The sequence below is a fragment of the Bacidia gigantensis genome, assembly GCF_019456465.1.
Source record: "Bacidia gigantensis strain McMullin 20006 chromosome Unknown contig_253, whole genome shotgun sequence".
Lineage (NCBI taxonomy): Eukaryota > Fungi > Ascomycota > Lecanoromycetes > Lecanorales > Ramalinaceae > Bacidia > Bacidia gigantensis.
In genome coordinates, this window is record NW_025408604.1 from 73,028 (window position 1) to 93,070 (window position 20,043).

Consider the following 20,043-nt stretch of genomic DNA (forward strand, 5'->3'; position numbering starts at 1 on the left):
CCATGCAAGCGTTGATAGATTCCGCTTTTGCCTCTGAGAGATTAGGTAGCCATCTTAAGGCTCAGTACATGCATCGCGGGATATCAAATCTATCCGTAAAGCAGCCTCTCCGAATATAAGAAGCAAACACGAATCCATACCATGATCAATATCCTCCTCTTAAGAAGCAGGCTAAGCCTTGTGTAGTGACAGTCTTCGTTTGTGCATACCTTCCCCAACCATTGCATAATGTATCTCAAGGTCCTGGTACCGCTCTTCGTGGCATTAACAAACTCTCACCCATTCCTAGGGTTTGGGAGCAACAATGACTGGGTTCTCGTTGAACCAAAACCAGGACCGAACCCTCCTGGCGAATGGAAGTCATTTCAGACTGTTCCACCAGGGAAACAAGCAGATTTTACTCTGCAAAACGATCAGGCCACCTACGTCTGGACAGACTCTGGAGTGAACTACAAAATCACTGCCGATACTAAGCCTGGTCCCACTGGCATCAATGGCAACTCGATCATTGGCCCCTATACATTTACCAATGGGACCCAAACCGAAGTCGCTACCTTTCTAGAAATGACGAACGATGTCGAGCTTTTTTTTGGGGATCCGAACGCGGATGCAAAACGAAAAGCCCATATGCTCAGCAACATCGACAACTTGTTAAAGACCTGCGAAGACGTCACCAACAAACTCGTCTGCCCTCAAAATCGTGACGATCTTGTCCCAGTGCACGATGAGCTGCGCCGTCTCCTCAACATCGGCGAGATCTCATTCATCATCATCGACTCGTTCCTCGGGGCAGCTGTCGGAGCGGCTGGTACTGCTGCCGTCCAAGCGTGGAACCATCAGAACATCACTGACCAGGCAGTACTGATCAGCATTGAAAACGCTGCCGTAGTCACCGGATTCGTGACCTTCGGCCAGAACATGCGAGCGTACCTGACCAGTCAAGCAGGCCAGGGCCCCGGCGGCTCAATCGTTGGTCTCACGTGGATCGGAATGGCGCACAGGGTGGCCATCAATATCCGGGCCATGACACGAGGTCAACGGCCACCTCTCCCCATCCTTCCCATCACGTCGCAGCAACAAGCGACAGTGAGTCAGACTGCTGATATCTTGAGCGATCCGTCCAATCCGTGTACCTCGGTGGAAGCCGCGCAAGAGGCAGCCAGGGCTGTTGCCACGGCTTCGGAAACTGCACCTGCGATAGAAGCTATCGGTATGACAAACTTGGATAATGCTCAAGCGCAACTATCGACCGGAACTCGAGCAACCCTTTACTAGACTTCACATATCTGACGTAGCCATGGTCGCAAAGACAAGAGAGTGAATGCCGAGTAGTTGTGCGTAAGCTTTAGATAGCTAGATATGTATCAAGCGGTTGAAGTCTAGGCGAAGGTTCTGGTGGTCAAATCTTGTAACGTACTTCTCCAAGGCCGTTGTTGATTAGTAAATAATATAAAAATCCCAATTGTTCTTCCCAATCGAGAGTGGCGATTGATTAACTCGGCTGACATTACTCTGCAGGCCTGATAAAGCCCTTTAGCAGCTGTTGAGGACGAACGTTAAGGCTTGAGTTAGCGTCCTAACCCTTAAGAGACCTCTAGCTACGTCAAGGTGATCCTGAGTCAATACAGAGGTAGGTTACTTTGAGGAAGGAGAATGTATAGGATAAATGTGTGAGCAAGGAGAGAAGCAAGGAAAAAGGAGCAACAGCTAGCGCGAAGATAGACAAGAAAGTGAATCTTGTATAAGTTACGCGATAACTAACGGCATCTTTCACTGCGCAAACATTTCGACGGATCTTGCGATAAACTTGAGGCATTTTGCTTGTTACTCCTAAGATTTCAGCCACGTTGGAAGCTGCGTCCTCTGCGTTAGCAGGTGTTTATTGCTACGTACGAAGCTTGCCGATTGCAGCTATCCTCGACCTATAGCCTTTTTTATCTCGAAAGGTCCTTTTAATTAGTCTGCCGACAAATTGATGCTCCAATGTCCTTGCATAGAAGCAGCCCTTAGAAACACAAGGTGTTCCACAACAGGCGCAGAGTTAGGATATTTAAACATGATCGGTGCAATAAAAAGTCTATAAGTGCGTGTGTTTACAGAGACAGCTAGAGCTTCGTTGCGAGCGTCGCTTTTGACGTTCTGTAATAATGGTATTGAACGGACGGATCACGACCTTGTCGAGACGTACAACTCGGGCAGCTCATATCTCACTGCTCCAGCAGGCGCTTCTAATCGACTTTGTTCATCGTCAAGCTCTCTCGTCCTCAAACCTTGCGGGTCATCGCCGTGTACTTCGACCGTTGTGTGAGGCATTTGTCCCGCTAAAGGATGCGAAGATTTGGCACTCAGCTCCGCTTTCTGCCAGGTAAATTCTTTGCTTTGTTTATGGTATCCTCGTTTTCGACCAATGAAATAGCATATACCGCTCAGCACGGCTACTCCAATAGAGCCGCCAACGGCCACGCCGATAATGGTCTCTCTCGAGGTAGCTCCAGATGTTTTTTTCTTGTCTCTTGAGATTGGTGGCGGCACACTGGGACCCGATAGATTAACATTCTGACTGGGATGGTCGGGGTCATATCTTGGGATAGTTCTATTAAAGATTTCTACGTTATTTCCTAGCGTTTCTTGCCACGAAAGCGCTGGTCTTGCACCGCCGTCGGGACCACCTCCAACAATGCTGATCACGGCTGGGGGAACCCTATACTTTGTGTCATTCAAAGGCCATTGAGTTTGCCATTCGTACGTTGTTGTATCCAACATCTTCATTGCAGGGTAATTCTGATCACAAGGGGTCTCATTAGCATGCTCGCCATCCTGGCCGCCTAGTACGATGAGCTGGCGATCCTGATACGTATCGCAGAAGTGATCCCCTCGACCCAGGGACGAGTTTTGGAGAGGCGTATATTCGGCTGTTGTGTTGATCTTTATCCATTCAAATGCAGGCATAACAAGGCTATACGTATCACTTAAGGTACCTTTCCCTATTCGAACACCACCATAGATAAGCATTTGAAAGCTCGAGTCATCAGGTGCAGCGCTTATACCGGAGCAAAAGCTGCCACGTGGCGGGGGTATATTGCCGGTGGCAAATACAGTAAACCATCTTCGGCCAGCAATGTCATAAATTTGAATGCTGCTCATGTCTCTTAGTTGAACTCCAGTCGAGTTGTGCCACTCTGACTCCCAACCACCGATAGATACCAAAATGCCAGCTTCGCCGTAGCGTAGATACTGGGTAGTAGGGTCCCAGAAGTAGGGGACGTCGATATCCGTGACGTTTTCCCAAGACGGCTGGCTGGGATCGGAGGAGTTGAAGATCACCATTCCTTGAATGTAATCTATGCCGCCTGCAATGAAAGAGAGGGAGCCCCCGCCTTTGGCTGTAGAGGCGACCATAGCCGTGTCACGGTTGTCTTTGTTGTAACGTCCTCCCGCAACATTTACGGAACTCCAAACATCGTCTTGTGTAGAGTATGCGGGAAGCGCAGACTGGCTCATGTCGTTGTTACTGTAGCCACCAACAGTATAGAGTGTGCTTTGATTTACACTAGGAATCGTCAGTCTTGTCTGTTCGTACATATGGGCATGTAAAGCAGAAACCTACTTTGTCCAGAATGCGCCAGTCACGTTTGTGGGGCCTTCTATACTCCTCGGAGTTGTCTCGACGAAGATCGTGTCGTTATGGAAGTATGAATTCCTCAGCATTCCATTCAAGGGAAAGGAGCTGCTGAGATCGAGAGAGAACAGCGACGTTTCTACATCGAATGTATCAGAGATGTTGCCTTTGAGTCGAAGGTGAGGTACCATTTGTATACATGGAGTCCCCGAGAAGAACGTAAGATCCAGCCATGAAGTAGAGCTTGTTCCGTAGAATCAAAGCTTGTTCTGTTAGTGCGATTGAATAACTTAGAACCAGCAACACAGACCTCTCTGATTAAATAGCGTACATATGTCAGCTGCAGCTACATGGCGTACTAAGACGTAGAGCAGTAATAGCCTCATAATGGGGAAAGGTCTCGTAGTCTTAAAGTCCTCCGACTTTAGTCACACTAGAACTGGGGATGGGTAAGGAACAGTCAACCTTCTGAATCATTGAAAATAAGGGGTTTACTTACGATTCCACGACGGAGGATTTGATTACATCTGCGAGCACAGAGCTCTTTTGCAGCAAAATGATCGCCGATGCGCGACCAGTAGGTTGGGTGTTAGGTGCGCCGACTATGCCACATGCACACTGTGTATCACGACTCCGTAAGAACGTAGCTCGAGTGTATTGTGGTTGGCCATGCATGGAGAAGGATGCTTCTTACTGCTGCAGATGGAGGCTTGGGCCTGCAATCTGTGAACAGGAAACGGACTGCGCCTCGTGCACGCTTTTCGCGGCGAGCTAAGAGCCCTGTGGGAGATTGATGTCAATCAATACTGCACTCCCCTTTGACTCGCATATGTATATTGTGAGAGCGGCGCAGCAAGGCGTGGACGCTGGACACGCATCCAAAAGGAGTAGCGACCCCCGTGCGTGCATCTCATCGCCTTCTGATACGGATCTGAACCATAGATCCCTCAACCTTCATGCAAATGGAAGATTAATCTGTATGAGAATGGTAGGCGACATGAATAGGGTGGCCAACTGCGTTTTCAGAAAGCTCAGCGTTTAGTGCTGCGGACTCAGCCTTGTCATCAACCTCAGCAAAGCTTTTATTGTTCAACATCGATATCGCTGGTGAGTTCCCTAAGTGCAAGGTTCTCTCTGCCATTCAAGACACACCTTCGTCAAGACCTTAGTTGTTGGTCGTTATATGATGCGTTCTAGATGGTGCCAGTGAAAGGGTATCGTGCTGCATTAGAGCTTTGCATAGCTTTTCGCGTACAATATCACGTCCCTAGCTCGCTGTAGTGACAGTTGCCGACGCAATTCTGTCTCCGTCGATTAACATTACACATGTGAAAGAATAGCTTCGCCATAATCTCGTCTCATAGCAGTACACCAATGATTTCACCTTGACAGTTGTGCTAGCTTCTTCCCGAATTGTTCCCTTGGCGATGATTTGATTTTCTCCCCTTGAGCGTATACTCCTTTCCCCACATATTTTTATCAGGCTCTTCGTACCGCCTAATATACTCAATGAGTTGCTAGATGCGCTGGTAATCGCCACGGTCTTCTCTTGACCAGACGACCTTTTCATCCATGTAGGCGGCCTAGGATTTACCACAATCGTGATTACTCTCCACAGAGCTCTTCGGCAACAGTCTTGCAGCGCCACAACCATGACCTCGCACGGCCACCCAAGTCGACCTCAAGAGGGGGTTGACCTAGCCTGTCGAGAGCTTTGTTCATCTAGATAACGCAGTTTCGCCTCTGCCAACCCACGCAACTGGTGAGATGACCACACTCCACTGCAGCGTTCTCACGCAGTAGCACACCATGGACATCTCATGTGACCTTGCGGTTGCCCAAATCACTCTTGTAGCTGCACGATATTACCATTTCCACTAAGCATCCAGCCTCTGCCATCATTGTGTGTCCTGGTCTTCACCAACCCCCGTGCTTAACACCCTAGCCAACTTCCCTCAATATCGCAATTTAGGGTATCTCGAGGCAATCGTGGGCAACAACGCTTCCGTGAGCGAGAGGTAGGGGGGCTGGGGCGTTAAGGAGAGGAGAGGGGTCAAGGCTTCTTGTTGACAGTCTAGGTACGTGCTTAGATCTGTTGCCTTCATGACGGAGACGTGTTAGGTGCTCTTGTATGATTATGCGAGCAATCTTTATGAATTGGCGGGTGAAGTATGTATCTATCACGAAGAGAATCCGAAGACATACCATATAACATAGCCAGCGTAAATGTTTCTCCGACCCGAGCTTAGCGCGTCATTCTCGCGTCGCATCGCGTCGCGTTGTGTCGCTTTCTATCAACAATCTTGAAGTTCTTCCGTAACATCCCGCCTACCTTAGGCGAAAAGCTCGATAGCGACGAATTAATCGCTCTTTACCAGTACGAGAGCTTCTACGGTAATGCTCACGACAACCTCCTAGCTCTCGCTACAAGAGCGGACAAGAACGTAGTAGGCAATTTCCGCACCCAACCACATTGCTAGTCTCCTTGAGCTAACCATATCCCTTCGAGCAGGAGCCTCCTCCTTCTCCTCCTCCCACCTCTACCCGCACACCTCACCTTGCGCAATGATCCAGATCCACCATCGACGTCGAGACCATCGCTCCTCCACGCAGGAAGCCGCACCGGAAGCTGCACCGGAAGCCTCACAGACAAGCGCTCTCCGCGAAGCATCCTAGCCATCCGATCGACCACGAACAATGGAAAAAAAGGATGACATCTACGTGAGAAGAAGCGCAAAACCAGCGCCCGAATCTATGGCGCTAGAAGTACAACACCGCTCTCTTCTAGCCCTCTAAGGGCAAAGAACCTTGCGAGGGACATTTCAGCATTTCAGGAATTGTATGTACATCTTCCGCATTACTCGCCATCCCATCAACAATCACAGGGGCGGGCTGCAGGGGGAAAAGCTACGGGTTAGGAGTTAAGAAAAGCATTTCTATGACATGTAGCTGGAGTGAACATAAGGGCTGTCAAAAGAGTTAGTGGGGAGAGATGAGCGCGGTGCGGACGAGGAGGGGAGTTTGCGGGTTAGAAGATCTGGGTGTATATGAATAGTATGAACGAGGGATAGGCTTGTCAGACCAACGAAGCGAGGGACTATAGAGAGCAGAGGGGAAAGTGGGGGTGGGTCTACAGGGTAGATTTTTGTAGGGAAGGGTGGGCTGGGACAGTGTAACGGAAGCGGTGGAAGGGCAGTCAGTCCAATAGATCTTGCGAAGAAGCAGGGGATGGAGAAGCATAGTGAAGGAAGAAAAATGAATGCAGTCTGATGCTCGACGGACAAATCTTAGGGGTGGATAATACAATTCTAAGCATGTTGGTGCAGGCTACAGCAGAAGCGCAGCTAAGCGCTCCTAGTCTTGCACGTCGTGCATGTCATGTCATCGTGCTTCTGCACTGCTTCGTCAGCCTCTGATCGTGGCTATTGTCATTATGCTTCGTTGCCCTTCGCCCCGACCTCATCCACTGTGCTCTCCAGCGCGACTGCTATCCTCCTCCACGTACGGTCTTGTTGCCAGCTTTGCCGTCTTGATTACGTTCTCGTCGAACCATTTCCGATAGTCAGTGCCCGCCCAAGTCATCAAGACATGAACTTTCTGGATAATCTGCCAGATTCCGCGGTTGTCGGCCGTGGTTCCGAAGTGCATAGGTCCAAGCATGATCTAGGGATGGTTTGTTAGTCAAGCGTGACTGGTAGAATTGGACGCGATGAGGGTTATCGTGAGACATGCGTGGAAGGGGACACGAGAGGCAAGACTCACGAGACTCCCCTGGTCCTCCGGATCTTGCGGATCGCCTGGCACACCAAAGAAAAGGTAGCCCGTCCAAATATGCTGATCAATGACAATAGCCGGCGCAGGCATTGTGAAGTCCCATCCGTGAGCCAATCTCTTATTGAAGCCTGCTTGTGCCCATACTGAAAGCTGGACACGGGGGTCGGGATCGGCGACTCGCTTGATCTCGATATCGATGCAGAGTGCATCGCGATAAGAGTTCGATTGACTGAGACTGGCCCAGAGTGGATGATTGAGACATTTGCGGTACCAATCTTCAATGATGCCCATATCTTCTCGGCTAAGAACCAGTCCTACAGTCCAATCGATCATCTTGGTGATTGCTGTGGTCTTCAACCGCGAACTTGCGGTATTGCTTGTGCTTACGGACGCGCTTTCGTCTCCATCTCCGAGTCGGATTGCAATGCCACCAACGATAACGGGACGTATCTCAAACGGCGCGATTGAACAATTTTCACTGTTGCCGCCTGTTAGCCCGACCATAATTTCGGTGTCTGATGGGTGAAACATACATATTCCTCACTCGGCACCTCTGCCCATGCTCGTACGACCATATCGTGAACTCCCGCAAGAAGCCAGCGATTGTATGGCCCCATTGGCGTTCGTACGCATCCGTAGCCATGTTGTATTGTGCTTCGTCTACGAAAAAGTCCACTCTTTCCTTAAAATCCCGAAGCTTCTCCGCAGTGAGGGGGAGGGGAACATCTTCAGTAGTATACTCTGACTCTTGCGGCACTTCACGACTCTTCCTTGGTGTGTTCGCATCGTCTACAAACTTATCCTGAAAAGGGTCAATTATGCGCATCTTCGACCCCAAGCTTTATGCTATGTTCTCTTACCTTCAACTGTAGCGGAATCCCACCCACGGGCGTAGCTTTCAGCTTATTATACAACTCTTCTACTGCTTTAGGGATCGTAAGTCCCTCCTGGCGAAGCTGTGTCATGTCGTATCCTCTGACTGGGGGTGTACAGAGAGCCATATGGTGAAACTTCACAGCGTTTAGCTTGAAAGGGTTTTCGACGCTTTGGGCCTGATCTCTCGTTCTGGAAGGAGATTCGCTCTTGGGAGGGGACGAGGTGCGAGTAGTACAGGCTGGGTTCAGCTTGGGAATAGCTCCCAGTGGGCCAAGACCCGCATTCGCCTGCGCTTCAGCAGCCCGACGTGCCTTCTCTTCATTCGTGAGTCGACCCATTGTTCTCCGCCTCTTTTGGGGTAGTTGGGTAGGCTCTAGAGGTCGTTTGAGTGTCGTTTGAGGGGCTCGTTGAATGTTTGAGGAGAGGTCTGAGAGAATTCGTCGTGGGGCTGGCTGTCGCAATGTCATGCAATGTGTGCTACGTGAGCGTGCTGTCTCGCTGGCCACGTCACAGGTCCAGCTTTGGATACGAGTGCGTAGATCTGAAGAGGGATGAGGGGGAAGCATGAGGGATATGTAAGCTCAATTGGTGAATGAACGTGGAGTGGAGCCTGGGAAGTGAAGTGAATGCAGTTCTTGTCTTGTGCGACCTGAAAGAACTGTTGATGTTTGCCAAGACTTTGCGGGGAGATTCGCACTAGCCCCAAAGTTGTCTAGTGCGCTTGTGGCTCGGACTTGATGCGGACTTAAGTGATAGAAAGATATGGGCAGAGGGAGACAAGGGAGAGAGATGATGTCGTGGCATTGAAGATCAGAGATTCCATAGTGATGCACATAAGTCAATTGACTTCGTATCCATATGAGAGGTATGCCCAAAAGATCCGGCGCTGTTGACGCTTCGAGAACGGTGATGAGATTGTTGAGGCACTGTCCGCGGAGAAGGGAGGAGCTGAATTGAGCATTTGACATTCTCAAGCAGATGGTACAGCCTTTCTACATTTGACTTCTGATCTGTACTCATCGCCGAACGGAGTAGATCCTCCAGCCCCCCGCCGGCACTTGTGTTCTCGCTTCTATCTTCGCTGCCCCAGACGGAGGTGGCTTCGCTCTCCCTCTAGCTGTTCTCCTCCGACCGAGCAGCGGCAGACCCTTTCTTGCGGCTTCTCACACCGGAAGTTCGCACGGCTGTTGCAGTAGGGGCAGGTAGGGCTGCAGTAAGTGATCCCGCCCCTTTCCGTCGCGCTCTTGCGACCTGTTGGCGCCAGTCAGCCGTTCGGATACATCAAACCGCCAGTGGCCCATTAGGGATTCCAACGAAAGTGCCATTGCTAACAGTATCAAGATTGCGCATATCCCGACCCGTTACTTCTCAAAGGCATTATGCGCCGCTTCGGATCATCTGCACATAGGAGTATGCGATCAAAATGTTGAAGGTCCCCAGAAACCGCCAGCTGGGTCCGAGGTTGATCACCTCTTTCCTGTCGGTCAAGCAAACACTAAGGTCGTCCAAAAGCTATCCCGAAAAATGGTCCCAGGCTGGATATCTACAATAGCAGTCATGTACGCCATAGGCCTCGTCTCTGGTGATCAACCCAACTATGACACAGGCTACTGCTACTACTGCGACGCACCCACCAACCCCGCCCTCGCAGTCCCACCACTCTGCGTATCCGAATGTCGTCCTGCCATCAACTCCCTCTGCGGAAGCTCAGATAGCCCAGTAGATCTCAGCGTATCCCACAACGCCACAAACAAAAACTGCCAAGTCCTCTACAAGCCCGCCGTCTATGAGGTCCTTCGAGACGGCGCGCACGCCAAAATCCCAAGCAGCGACGAATGCAAAGCGACCTACGAGCAAATCCTCTCCACCTGCGTCTCCACGAACGGGGCAAAACCCCACCAGGGCGCCCTTGGTGAAGCCGACGAGCAATTCTGCACAAAGGCTGGAGGCGGCGGCACATTCGGGTGGAAAGATGATGGCTGGGTGATGGAGGACACGGCTCGGTACATCATCAGCTCCACCTCGACCGCGCACTGTGGCCAAACCAAAGCGTTCTGGCACGATGAGAACTTGAAATTGGTGACGTTCCCCAATTTCGGGATCAAAGCGGGCGAGCAAATCGCTTTTGGGTCGCCTAACCCACCATCACCACCACCTGCAGTGCCGCAGGTCAACCCGGAGGATGTGAAGCCCAACCAGGAATGCGGCGGTAACACGGGTACTCAGTGCACATTCTTCAACAAGCCGTATTACGCCATGAAGGGGAAAGACCCGTGGAAAGAGGGCGGGAAGGATGATATGCGGCATCAGATTGTATACAATGGGTTCTCGGATGAAGATGACGCTTCGCAGTCTTCGAAGATGTTCAACTCGCTTTATGATCGTTGTGGGAAGTATCCTGGCAACTTCCAAGGGTATTTAGACGGATCGCATCGGGTCATTGATTTTGATCTGTATAGTCCGGGAAAGGACATGTGTCGGTGCATTGAGGACGCTATCTTTGATGCGAGTGGAGGGCTGGTGGTGCCGGAGAAGGAGTTCTGTAGTAGCTCCACGCACGGGAATGTAGCTAGTCTGGCTGCGCAGTTCTTTAATGTTCCTGTGCATGATGAACTGAGACACTAAGCACATATACAGTTTCAATAGACCTTATGGGCGTCCTCGATCGGAGAGAAGGTTGTGGTAATGTACTTCCTGCAGCAAAGAAACCCTACATATCACAGGAATTTATCTAGCAGAAATTTCCTATATCCTTACAGTCCACAGCAACCCCAGCCTACGTCGGCGTAATAAGATTCATCTCCCTTCCATCCGTCAGCGCGAGCACGACCTGCACCGCCGTCGCCCCCACCCACACAACGGCCGTAAACGCCGGCAAAATCACCGCCGTCGGCAAAGCCACAATAAACGCCCCCAACGTCTCCAGCGCAGCAAAGACTTCGGGCTGAGTTACAAGGTCGCTGACAGCCCCTTCTATCACACTCAAAATAACCTTCATAAACCCCCAGTAAATAACGAAGCGATTATCGCGGGTGGGCACCCAGGGCCCATCGATGCGCGGATTATACGTCGAGATGTTGTTCCATAGAATGAACTGCTGCTGCCATTCGAGTTCGACGGCGAAGGCGATGTCGACGCTTTGCCAGATGATTTGGCTGGTGAGCTTGAGGGCGTCGAGGGCCCAGCCGCGCTTCGTCAGGGGTTGAGATGCGATGGTGGAAGATCGTTTTGCTAAGGCGCTGTGGGATCTTAAGGTGGGATCTGCGTGCGAGTCGGGAATTGTGCTGCGCGGAGAAAAAGGCGGGTCTGCGACGATTTGTAATGGGTCGTCGTTGCTCATCTCTTGGGATAATTCTCGACCGAGTGGTGATGCAGTAAGAAGACATGCGCTCATGATCAGGAGCCAGAGTGACACGAGCATTTTGCCGGAGGGTCGTCCAATAGGGAGTATATCTCGGGCTTCGACCCGAATATGTTACTAATGCGATACAGTGCAATGTCTTGCTATTGATGAGAATTCATCTGCTTATACATCACATAGGTATCCAAGTTAAATTCCGAGTGACTTGGGCTCTAAGGTCTCGTACCAACTCATGCCAGTGACTGTCGCATCTATACTCCCGTTTCAGGGGTATTTAGTCGTGTTGCAGCGGTAGACGGCCCGTGCCAACATCGCGGGCGTCTCGACTAAAGAGAGAAGCGCAACCAATGGGATAAACGTGATAACAAAGTAATATAATGGTGTTATATAGATGCGTCGAAGTGCCGGTAGTGCCTGCGACAAAGTAGGCGAAGCCGAAGCTAAAGTCGACACCGCTCTCATCGAAGTCGCCAAAATTGAGGAGGATCTCGTCGACGTATGCGGCAGATCATCGTCGTCGGTAATCACGTAGAGACTCATGGCCCCAATCCATCGATAGCGGTGCTGTCTAATAGTGCTATTATACACGTCGCTGATATTGCAACTCCAGGAGTGGCCTAGCGGGAGAGCGCGCCTTTTATTAAAGTACAGAGTCGGAATGAAGTCACGTGGGCGAGAAGGTACTTTCATTGGCCTGCGGGGTTGTTGTGAGGCCCCTTTACGCCCACCCTAAGTCAGCCTTCCTACCTCCTTTCCTCGGTGTGGTAATGGGGAGGAAACTCACGATCAACAAGGTAACCCTCTTGCTTGTGATTTCAAGAGTGTCGAGAAACGCTTGTGCTGCGCTTCCTTGCCTCGCTAGATTCACCATTTCGAGGGCGAGGGTGCAAATGTCTTCGCGCTCTTGCGCGTTCGGCTGGATTCTTATGTTGATGAAATCAAAGAGACTCCCGAATTCGGCGGCGTTAGCTGCGGTAGACTTGACGATCTTTTTGAAGTCGGATAAGCCGAGGAGATAGGCGATTTAGGGGATAAGATGATGCTTAGGCTAGGCGTCTAAAGCAAATGCTATCCCGGACCAATTATGTTGAGCAAGAAAAGGGCAATAAGGACTCGACCGGAGAAGAAGAAGGCTATCGTGAATAGAATTGAAATTGCTCGAGGCTTGATATTTGACTTTTGAATCTCGAACCGTGGTGTTGAGAAGAGGAGCTTTATCCATTTCTGAAGGGACTTAAAGGGTCTTTCGGGTTTTGCAGACGTTTAACAAAAGCCACCAACCAGAAGCCAATAACTGACGAAACGCTTGGGTACAACATTGTGCTCAGCGAGTAGACATCACCTGCTGTTGTGTTTAAAGGTTGCTTTGTCGGTCTAAATAAGTTTTTCACCAGGTATCAACAATTTCTATCACAACCACTAATCTACCTTAAAAGTCCTCGAAGTCGTTGTGAACGAACCGACCGAGCTCAATATCAGCACCATCAGTGATGCGTTCATGCTTACAATACTGCCGCCGTACAAAGCCGAACTCGTGATCGTTGCGGCACGGTTTGAGAGCATCAACAGTATCGCCAAAACAATCGTAGTAAGACCCGTCCCCTAAATACTCGTCCTCCTCAACAGCTTTGTCAATGCACGTGAATATAACAGAAGCAACGCCACCTCCTTGTTGCAGAAACATCTTTGTATGTTGAGACGTTTGCTTCTCCGCGCGTTCGGCCACCTCATGAAAAGAGGGAAAGCGCTTCTCACCTAGCAGGTCACGGATGAATAAGAAGGCATGTGTGTATCCCTGACGCAAGGTGTAGCTTGTACGGAGTCTAGCGTGAAGAGGCGACGGGATATACCGTAGAAAGTGATCATTGAGACGCAGCCATCTATCGCCTTCATCTTCAATGTCAGCACCACTCTCCGATCGGAGAAGATCAAAGATAAGCGCCGCCTGAGTTCTCAAAGCTTCAGCCATCCGGGGGCTGATGAAACCTTCAATGCACTCGGCGCACGTACATCCGAATCGTATTTGTTCGGATAGGTGTTGTCTGGGATTCGTAATATGCATGAGCTTGAGGACGCACTCATGTTCGGCGTAAGTAAGACCATCGAAGTCATTGGATGCTTCCATAGCCATATCCATATATTCTTTACACAGTCTCGTCTTCTCGACACGAGCAAGGGCAAATTCCAAAGGGGTCTCTCCCTCCAGGTTGCGCGCCGTCTCCAAGTGATGTGCTTGGTCGAGGTCGAAGAGGAAAGCCAAAGACCTAGGCCTTCGATGTGCGGCGATGTGCATGATATTGTTGCCATGATTGTCTTTGGCTACCCATATAGGGTGATCGCCCGGAACTTCTTGCAATCGGTCTCTCAAGATCCCAAGCAGATGATCATCTTTCGCTGTTGTCATTTCCCTCGTGTAGGGCCACTCCTGGTTACCATGATACTTTGGCCCTTGCAAGGCGAGAGGCCGGCGGTAATCGGCGGCAACCTTCAGTGATTTAGAAGGATGGGCCTCATCTTGAGCAAAACCATAATAAGGGCTCGATCCGATCCTGCGAAAGCCCACGGCTCGCCAGAACTCTTCGGCGAGGCTGAGCAACGCCTCGCCTCGAGCAGTTTCTTGCGGTGTTGGCATGGGTAAATGGGGAGCGCGGGAAATCTTGATTTATTTCTTCGGCCATCACGGCTGGCATCGTTGCTGCGAACATGCATTCTTTGGAGGTTGCTCTCGCCTTGTTCCATAGCTCTTGTACCATTGTCTTGCCATGACCTTGGCCTCTGAATTCCTTCTTGACGAACACTGAGGTAATCAGCAATATTCTCCCTTTGTTGATTTCCTCCCCCCAGGCACCAGTCCCTCTTTTCACAGGATGCTGATAGAAATCCAATTTCAGGTTCCCAAAGCGATCGAACATGTACACACCAAACTCTTTGACATCATGGTCAGGGCCGTCCATCTCTTCGTAGAAATGATGACGAATTCGAGCGCGATCGATGAGATAGCCCTTGCAATGCCCAACCTGCACTGCATCTTTAGTAGTGGCTGTCACCCTCACATCTTTGCACCAAGGGTAGTCAAGATCCTCGGAGTGCACATCTTCACTGTCTCCCTCTTCATCTACAATGATGGCAATATGTTCCTGCATTGAGGCTGTACTCGTTTCTGGAGTAGCTTCTGGGGCGAGGTGGCTGTCTGTACGCTTACGCTTGGAGGCTTTGTTAATTAACGGCATGAGTGAGATTTGCTGAACGCATTCGCCTTTAATGACCTTTGGAAAGACTGTACAATTTCTGCCAGGTAAGCGCAAGGAAGAGGCTTACAAGGGCAGCTGCGGTTTGTGCTGTTAGATAACCCGTGGATGTATATTCACCTAAGAGAAAAATTCCCTAAATACGTGACGCAATGCGACACGTCCCACTAGCAGCCTCCTTTAGCGTGTGCAGGATATTATTAAAACCTTAGCATAAAAAATCTTCTATAATAAAAAACTAGTATATAAATAAAATGAAATTAATATTCTAAATATTATAAATTAATTTAAGATATATAAATAATATAAAAAAAATTTAATAAATACTTTAAATCTTATTTATTTAAACTTTAATATTATTAAAATAAAATAAATTTTAAAATTTTTAATTTTTATAATTTATAAGTTTCTTATAAGTTATTTATAAATAATTTATTATTAGTTTATAATATAAAGTTTTAAATTTTAAATTTTAAAAAATTTCTTTTTTAATAATATAAAAGTCTTTTATATTAAAACTTTAATAATAATTTATATATATTAATATTTAACTTTTTATATTTTTAAAGTTTTTTATAAAATTCTTTTTCTTAAAAAGAACTAGAATTTAATTATAGTATATAAAAGATTATATTATTAAGAGATTTTTTTAAAAATAATAAATATTTTAATATTTTTAAGAAAATATATTAGTAAAAATTTTTAGGCTATATATTATATAGAAAGTATAGAATATAGAAAAGTATATATCTACTTTTCTATGTAAACTATAAGTAGTTTATAAAGTAAGAAAATAAAATCTTTTTAAAAACTCCTTCTTTAATAAAAGGTATTATAGCTTAAGAAACAACTACTAAGGCTACTTTTAATATAGATTTTAAATCTTTAAAAACTTTTAAAATATAAGTAATATTAAGTAAGATATAAGTATTTTAAAATAAAGAAAAGATTTATTTTTACTAAAACTCTATAGTTTTTCGCTAAGCCTATATATATAACTAGTTAATTATAGTACCAAATAATTTATATAAATTATAAGATAATTATAGCTCTTAGTACTAGAATTTTTATTAATATATTATATTTATATTATATTTAAATAAAAATAAAACTTAAGTATAAATAATAATTATAAAGATTAAGAAATAAAATTAATTTATATAAAAATAAAAATAATAAATTAAAAATATTATTAAAGTATTATTTTATTATATTAATTATTATTATTATTTTAATATTATAAAATATTAAAAAATTATTAATTTTGATATTAAATTAAATTCTTATTTTTAATTTAAACTTTTTTTAAATCTTTTAATTTTACTTTATAAATTAATAACTTTTTAAATTAATTTATATTTAGATTTTTAAAATAAGATTTTTAAGTTTAAAAAAATTTCTTTTTATTTTTTATAAAGAACTTAAATAATAATATTAATATTATTAAAATAATAGTTATAAAAAGTTATTATAATTAAAAATATATAATATTTATTTATAAATATTAAGACTTTAACTAAGTTTTAATATATTATATTATTTTAAGTTATATACTTTATTAATTAACTTTTATTTAAATTTTATATAAAAAAATTTATTATATATTTTAAATTTATAAAATCTTTTTCTTTTTATTACCTTAGAGGGAGATTAAAGATTCTTAAGACTAACTTAAAGAGACTTTAAAAAGAACTTAAATATAACTTAAATTAAAAGTTAACTTAAAATTACTTTAAATATACTTTAATTAAAGCTTAAGTATAGATTCTAAAAAAGAGATAAACTCAAGGTTTATTTAAGGTTTATTTAAAGTATAATTAAGAAAAGCTTATTTTAAAAGAGTCTTTATATAAGAGGTAAATTTTTTTAAAAAATAACTTTTTAGAAAACTTCTACTAGGGGTATCTTTAAGATAAACTTTAGGTCTCTTTAAAGAGACCTTAAGTTAAAATCTAAAATAAAATAATATTAACTTAATATCTATACTTTATCTTTTAGGGCTAGGGCTTTCCCACTTAGGGTTAAAACTTTATAATTTTTTTTAAAGTTAAAACTTAAAAAAAATATATTAAAAATTTAGAGTTTTAGCGCTATATAGCCACGCTTATATAATATAACCTTTATTTTTATACGATTTAGATAGACATATATATACCCCCGAGTTTTCCCGCTAGTATAGCTTTATTAAACCTTATATTATTAAGATATATTTATAGAAGTAAAGTAAAAAAAAAAAAATTTTTTTTTAACTTTTATTAATAATATATAATGTTTTTAGAGTTGAGCTCAAGTCTTATTTAAGTATAGTTTAAGTAGAACTTAAGTACACCTTAAGTACACCTTAAGTATACTCTAAAGTAACTTTTTTAATTAAATATATCTTAAGTAAACTTTTTTTAAGATTTTAACTTAGTACTTTAAATAGCTTTTAAAACCAATTAAAGATTAAGCTTTTAATAATATAATTAAGATATTTAATTTAAAGTTAACTAGAATACTACTAGAGTAAAGCTTAAGATTCTATAGCTTTCTTATAAGATAATAAGATTTATTTAATATTAAAGATTAATATAAAAATGTTTAAAACTAATTTCTAAATAATAACTAGGTATTTTATTTAAAAAATAATTTTAAAAGTATAAATTTATTTTTATAAATTTATTATTTTAAGATTAAGTTAATAATAAATTTACTTATATAAATATTATTTTAAAGTAACTATATTAAAATTTAAAATTTTTTATAAAAATAAATAGAGTTTTCTTTTTAAATAATTTTATAAAAAGTAGTTTATAAAAGAGATTTTATTATAAAATTTATTTAAATAAATTAAGGTAATAGTTTTACTTTTTATTTATTAACTTAATATTTAGTTATTTAAATTAAAAATCTTATATAATATTTATTTTTTATATATTTATATTTTATAATTATATTATAAAGAAAAATATTAAAATATAATAATAAAAATTAAAATTAAAATTATAAAATATATTTTTTAAATATTAAAATATAATTTAATTTTAATATTTAAAACTTCATATAATTCTAGGAAATTAAAAAAAGATTTATAAAAAGAAAAATATTATATAAACTTTATTTAATTAATATAATAAAATATATATTATAGTTTTATTAAAGATTTTATAAAATTATTATTTATTATTATAAAATTTATAATACTTTCCTTAATACTTTAAAAGAATACTATTAATATATAACTTATTAATAATATATTATTCTAGTTTTAAATATTTATACTTTAAAGAATAAAAGAGATAGGGATTTAATTATAAATATAGTCTCTTAAAATCTATATTTATATTTCTTAACTTAAAAACATATATAAATTGTCCTATTAAGTAAGGTACACTCTGCCCATTCTCCTAATCGCTAGGTCTAAGACTATATACGACTTCCCGTTTAGCTTCAAAATGGCATCGATATCGCAGATTGGGATTGTCTAGCTCGCCGAATCAGCTTGGTCCAAGTCCGTCAGATGCTGTGTCATCTAGTTGAACGTGTCCACTGTGGTGCCGCTGTACAGATACCTGTGGGCGGCTTGCGTGGCGAGCGCGGAGTCGAGGATGATGTCGAGCGAGAGCGTGGACTCAGCCAAGTAATCTGCCTTCAGGGTACTATCAGCCGCCGCTCCCTTAGTCGAAGCGTCCCAGGGGTAGATATGCGCGACATTACTGCGACAACCCGTCTGCTCGGGCCAGAACTTGCACGCTTCGCCCGTTGGGACTTGGTCGAAGGTGTGATCGCTGATCTTAAAGATGACGGCTTTATCCTGGACCCAGAGGGAGTTTTTGGCGGGGGAGACGACGGCGCCGAGGACATCGGCATTAATGTTGCCGAAGTTGACTTGGGAGGCGAAGCGCTCGCCTTTCAGGATCTCGGGGAGCTGGACGGCGTCGGCAAAGTAGTCGTCTACGCCGATAGGGGCGGTGATGGAGTCGAGAGGAGCTTTTTAAGGACTTGTTGGAAGAAGTGGTCTAGGGCGATGATTACAAATTGGTAGAGTTTGGCCACCGCGGTTTGCACTTCGCCACACTGGACCAATGCGCTGCGCTTTAGTCAGAGTGTTGTTTAGGTGACAGTGAAGTTACTTACTCTGGCTTGTTCAAGCCTTCTTGCATTAGAACACCACCTACAATAGTCGCAGCTGCCGATTCAAACGACGCCGGCTTCACAGCAAGACTTAATGAAGTCGCTAGGTCGTTGATTATAGCAACAGGAAGGATAAGTCCCGCGGAATATATACGCGGGGTGAAGAATTGTTTCACCAACATCGCTATGGAGTGCTAAACGGAGATTATAGAGTTGGTGAATGTCTGCTGCAGCTTGTGCAGCCAATTTGCGAAGTGAGTGATGGCGAACCAGACGAAATCGGCTTTAGGGTGTGCTGTGCAAAAATTCTACTCCAGACCAGCTCTTGTGCAGACTTGACTCGAGATCTCGTCGCATTGCTCGGTGCGTTCATTACTAGCCAGGAGGAGGATAAGTAATGGGAAGTTGTCGTTGACTGTCCTATCTACTCCTTGCCAGAACGCCTTCCATAATAGGCTAGCACTAGGATTATTAGTGTGTGAATTTGAGGGGATATCAAGACTGACTTATCCAGTATCCACTAGTCGATATTGTACTGATTCCATTTATCAGGATTCCTGGTGTCAGACGCAACTTTCCCGCCCGAGTTAATTCCGCAAACATCGCCAGCGACGTCACGCTTTGAGAAGATACTGGGTCCACTCGCTGGGCTTTGTGCATGTGTTTAAATCTATATCAAACGCACGAGTCTTGCTAGGAGGGGTGAAGAAAAGGGTATCAGCACTTTGAAATGTCAATCAGCCGTTCATAACATATCGAAGCGATAAGTGTACATGTTTGCCCGAGGCACATCGCCTGCATTGCCTTAATAAGAGCCATCGAATGGTGCATGTGCCTGAATTGATACTGACAGGTGGGAGACTGGGTTGGTCGCAATAGGCTTACTTTACTGTGACTGTCTTGTATACGAGGCGCAAAAGATGCCTTAAGTAGACGTCGAAACATCAAAATCTCAGTGACGCTCTTGAGCCGAATGCGTTATGCTTTGTGTGATTTAGATTCCCGTATCTATCGGGCCATTCGCCTTGGTATATCAGCCTCTAGTGTTGGGT

General features: G+C 44.3%; 7 protein-coding genes across 7 annotated transcripts; 3 read left to right on the forward strand and 4 right to left on the reverse strand.

The window, feature by feature from the left end:
* Positions 1-228: 228 nt before the first annotated feature.
* Positions 229-1,275, forward strand: KY384_006732 (uncharacterized protein; the record flags this gene model as incomplete). The annotated part of the gene is made up of 1 exon (XM_044815225.1): positions 229-1,275. The coding sequence occupies one exon, from the start codon at positions 229-231 to the stop codon at positions 1,273-1,275; it is 1,047 nt and encodes a 348-aa protein (XP_044667843.1).
* An 891-nt stretch (positions 1,276-2,166) lies between these two features.
* KY384_006733 (uncharacterized protein) lies at positions 2,167-4,294 on the reverse strand (the record flags this gene model as incomplete). The annotated part of the gene is made up of 3 exons (XM_044815226.1): positions 2,167-3,550; positions 3,608-3,862; positions 4,119-4,294. 3 exons carry the CDS (start codon positions 4,292-4,294, stop codon positions 2,167-2,169), a joined length of 1,815 nt encoding a protein of 604 aa, XP_044667844.1.
* Positions 4,295-7,078: 2,784 nt separating this feature from the next.
* On the reverse strand, positions 7,079-8,607 carry KY384_006734 (uncharacterized protein; the record flags this gene model as incomplete). Its single annotated transcript, XM_044815227.1, has 4 exons — positions 7,079-7,282; positions 7,382-7,871; positions 7,927-8,195; positions 8,254-8,607. 4 exons carry the CDS (start codon positions 8,605-8,607, stop codon positions 7,079-7,081), a joined length of 1,317 nt encoding a protein of 438 aa, XP_044667845.1.
* A 1,186-nt stretch (positions 8,608-9,793) lies between these two features.
* Positions 9,794-10,894, forward strand: KY384_006735 (uncharacterized protein; the record flags this gene model as incomplete). The annotated part of the gene is made up of 1 exon (XM_044815228.1): positions 9,794-10,894. The coding sequence occupies one exon, from the start codon at positions 9,794-9,796 to the stop codon at positions 10,892-10,894; it is 1,101 nt and encodes a 366-aa protein (XP_044667846.1).
* Positions 10,895-11,045: 151 nt separating this feature from the next.
* On the reverse strand, positions 11,046-11,690 carry KY384_006736 (uncharacterized protein; the record flags this gene model as incomplete). The annotated part of the gene is made up of 1 exon (XM_044815229.1): positions 11,046-11,690. One exon carries the CDS (start codon positions 11,688-11,690, stop codon positions 11,046-11,048), a length of 645 nt encoding a protein of 214 aa, XP_044667847.1.
* Positions 11,691-13,059: 1,369 nt separating this feature from the next.
* On the reverse strand, positions 13,060-14,860 carry KY384_006737 (uncharacterized protein; the record flags this gene model as incomplete). Its single annotated transcript, XM_044815230.1, has 2 exons — positions 13,060-14,286; positions 14,312-14,860. The coding sequence occupies 2 exons, from the start codon at positions 14,858-14,860 to the stop codon at positions 13,060-13,062; spliced, it is 1,776 nt and encodes a 591-aa protein (XP_044667848.1).
* Positions 14,861-18,468: 3,608 nt separating this feature from the next.
* On the forward strand, positions 18,469-18,902 carry KY384_006738 (uncharacterized protein; the record flags this gene model as incomplete). The annotated part of the gene is made up of 2 exons (XM_044815231.1): positions 18,469-18,497; positions 18,524-18,902. The coding sequence occupies 2 exons, from the start codon at positions 18,469-18,471 to the stop codon at positions 18,900-18,902; spliced, it is 408 nt and encodes a 135-aa protein (XP_044667849.1).
* Positions 18,903-20,043: the final 1,141 nt, after the last annotated feature.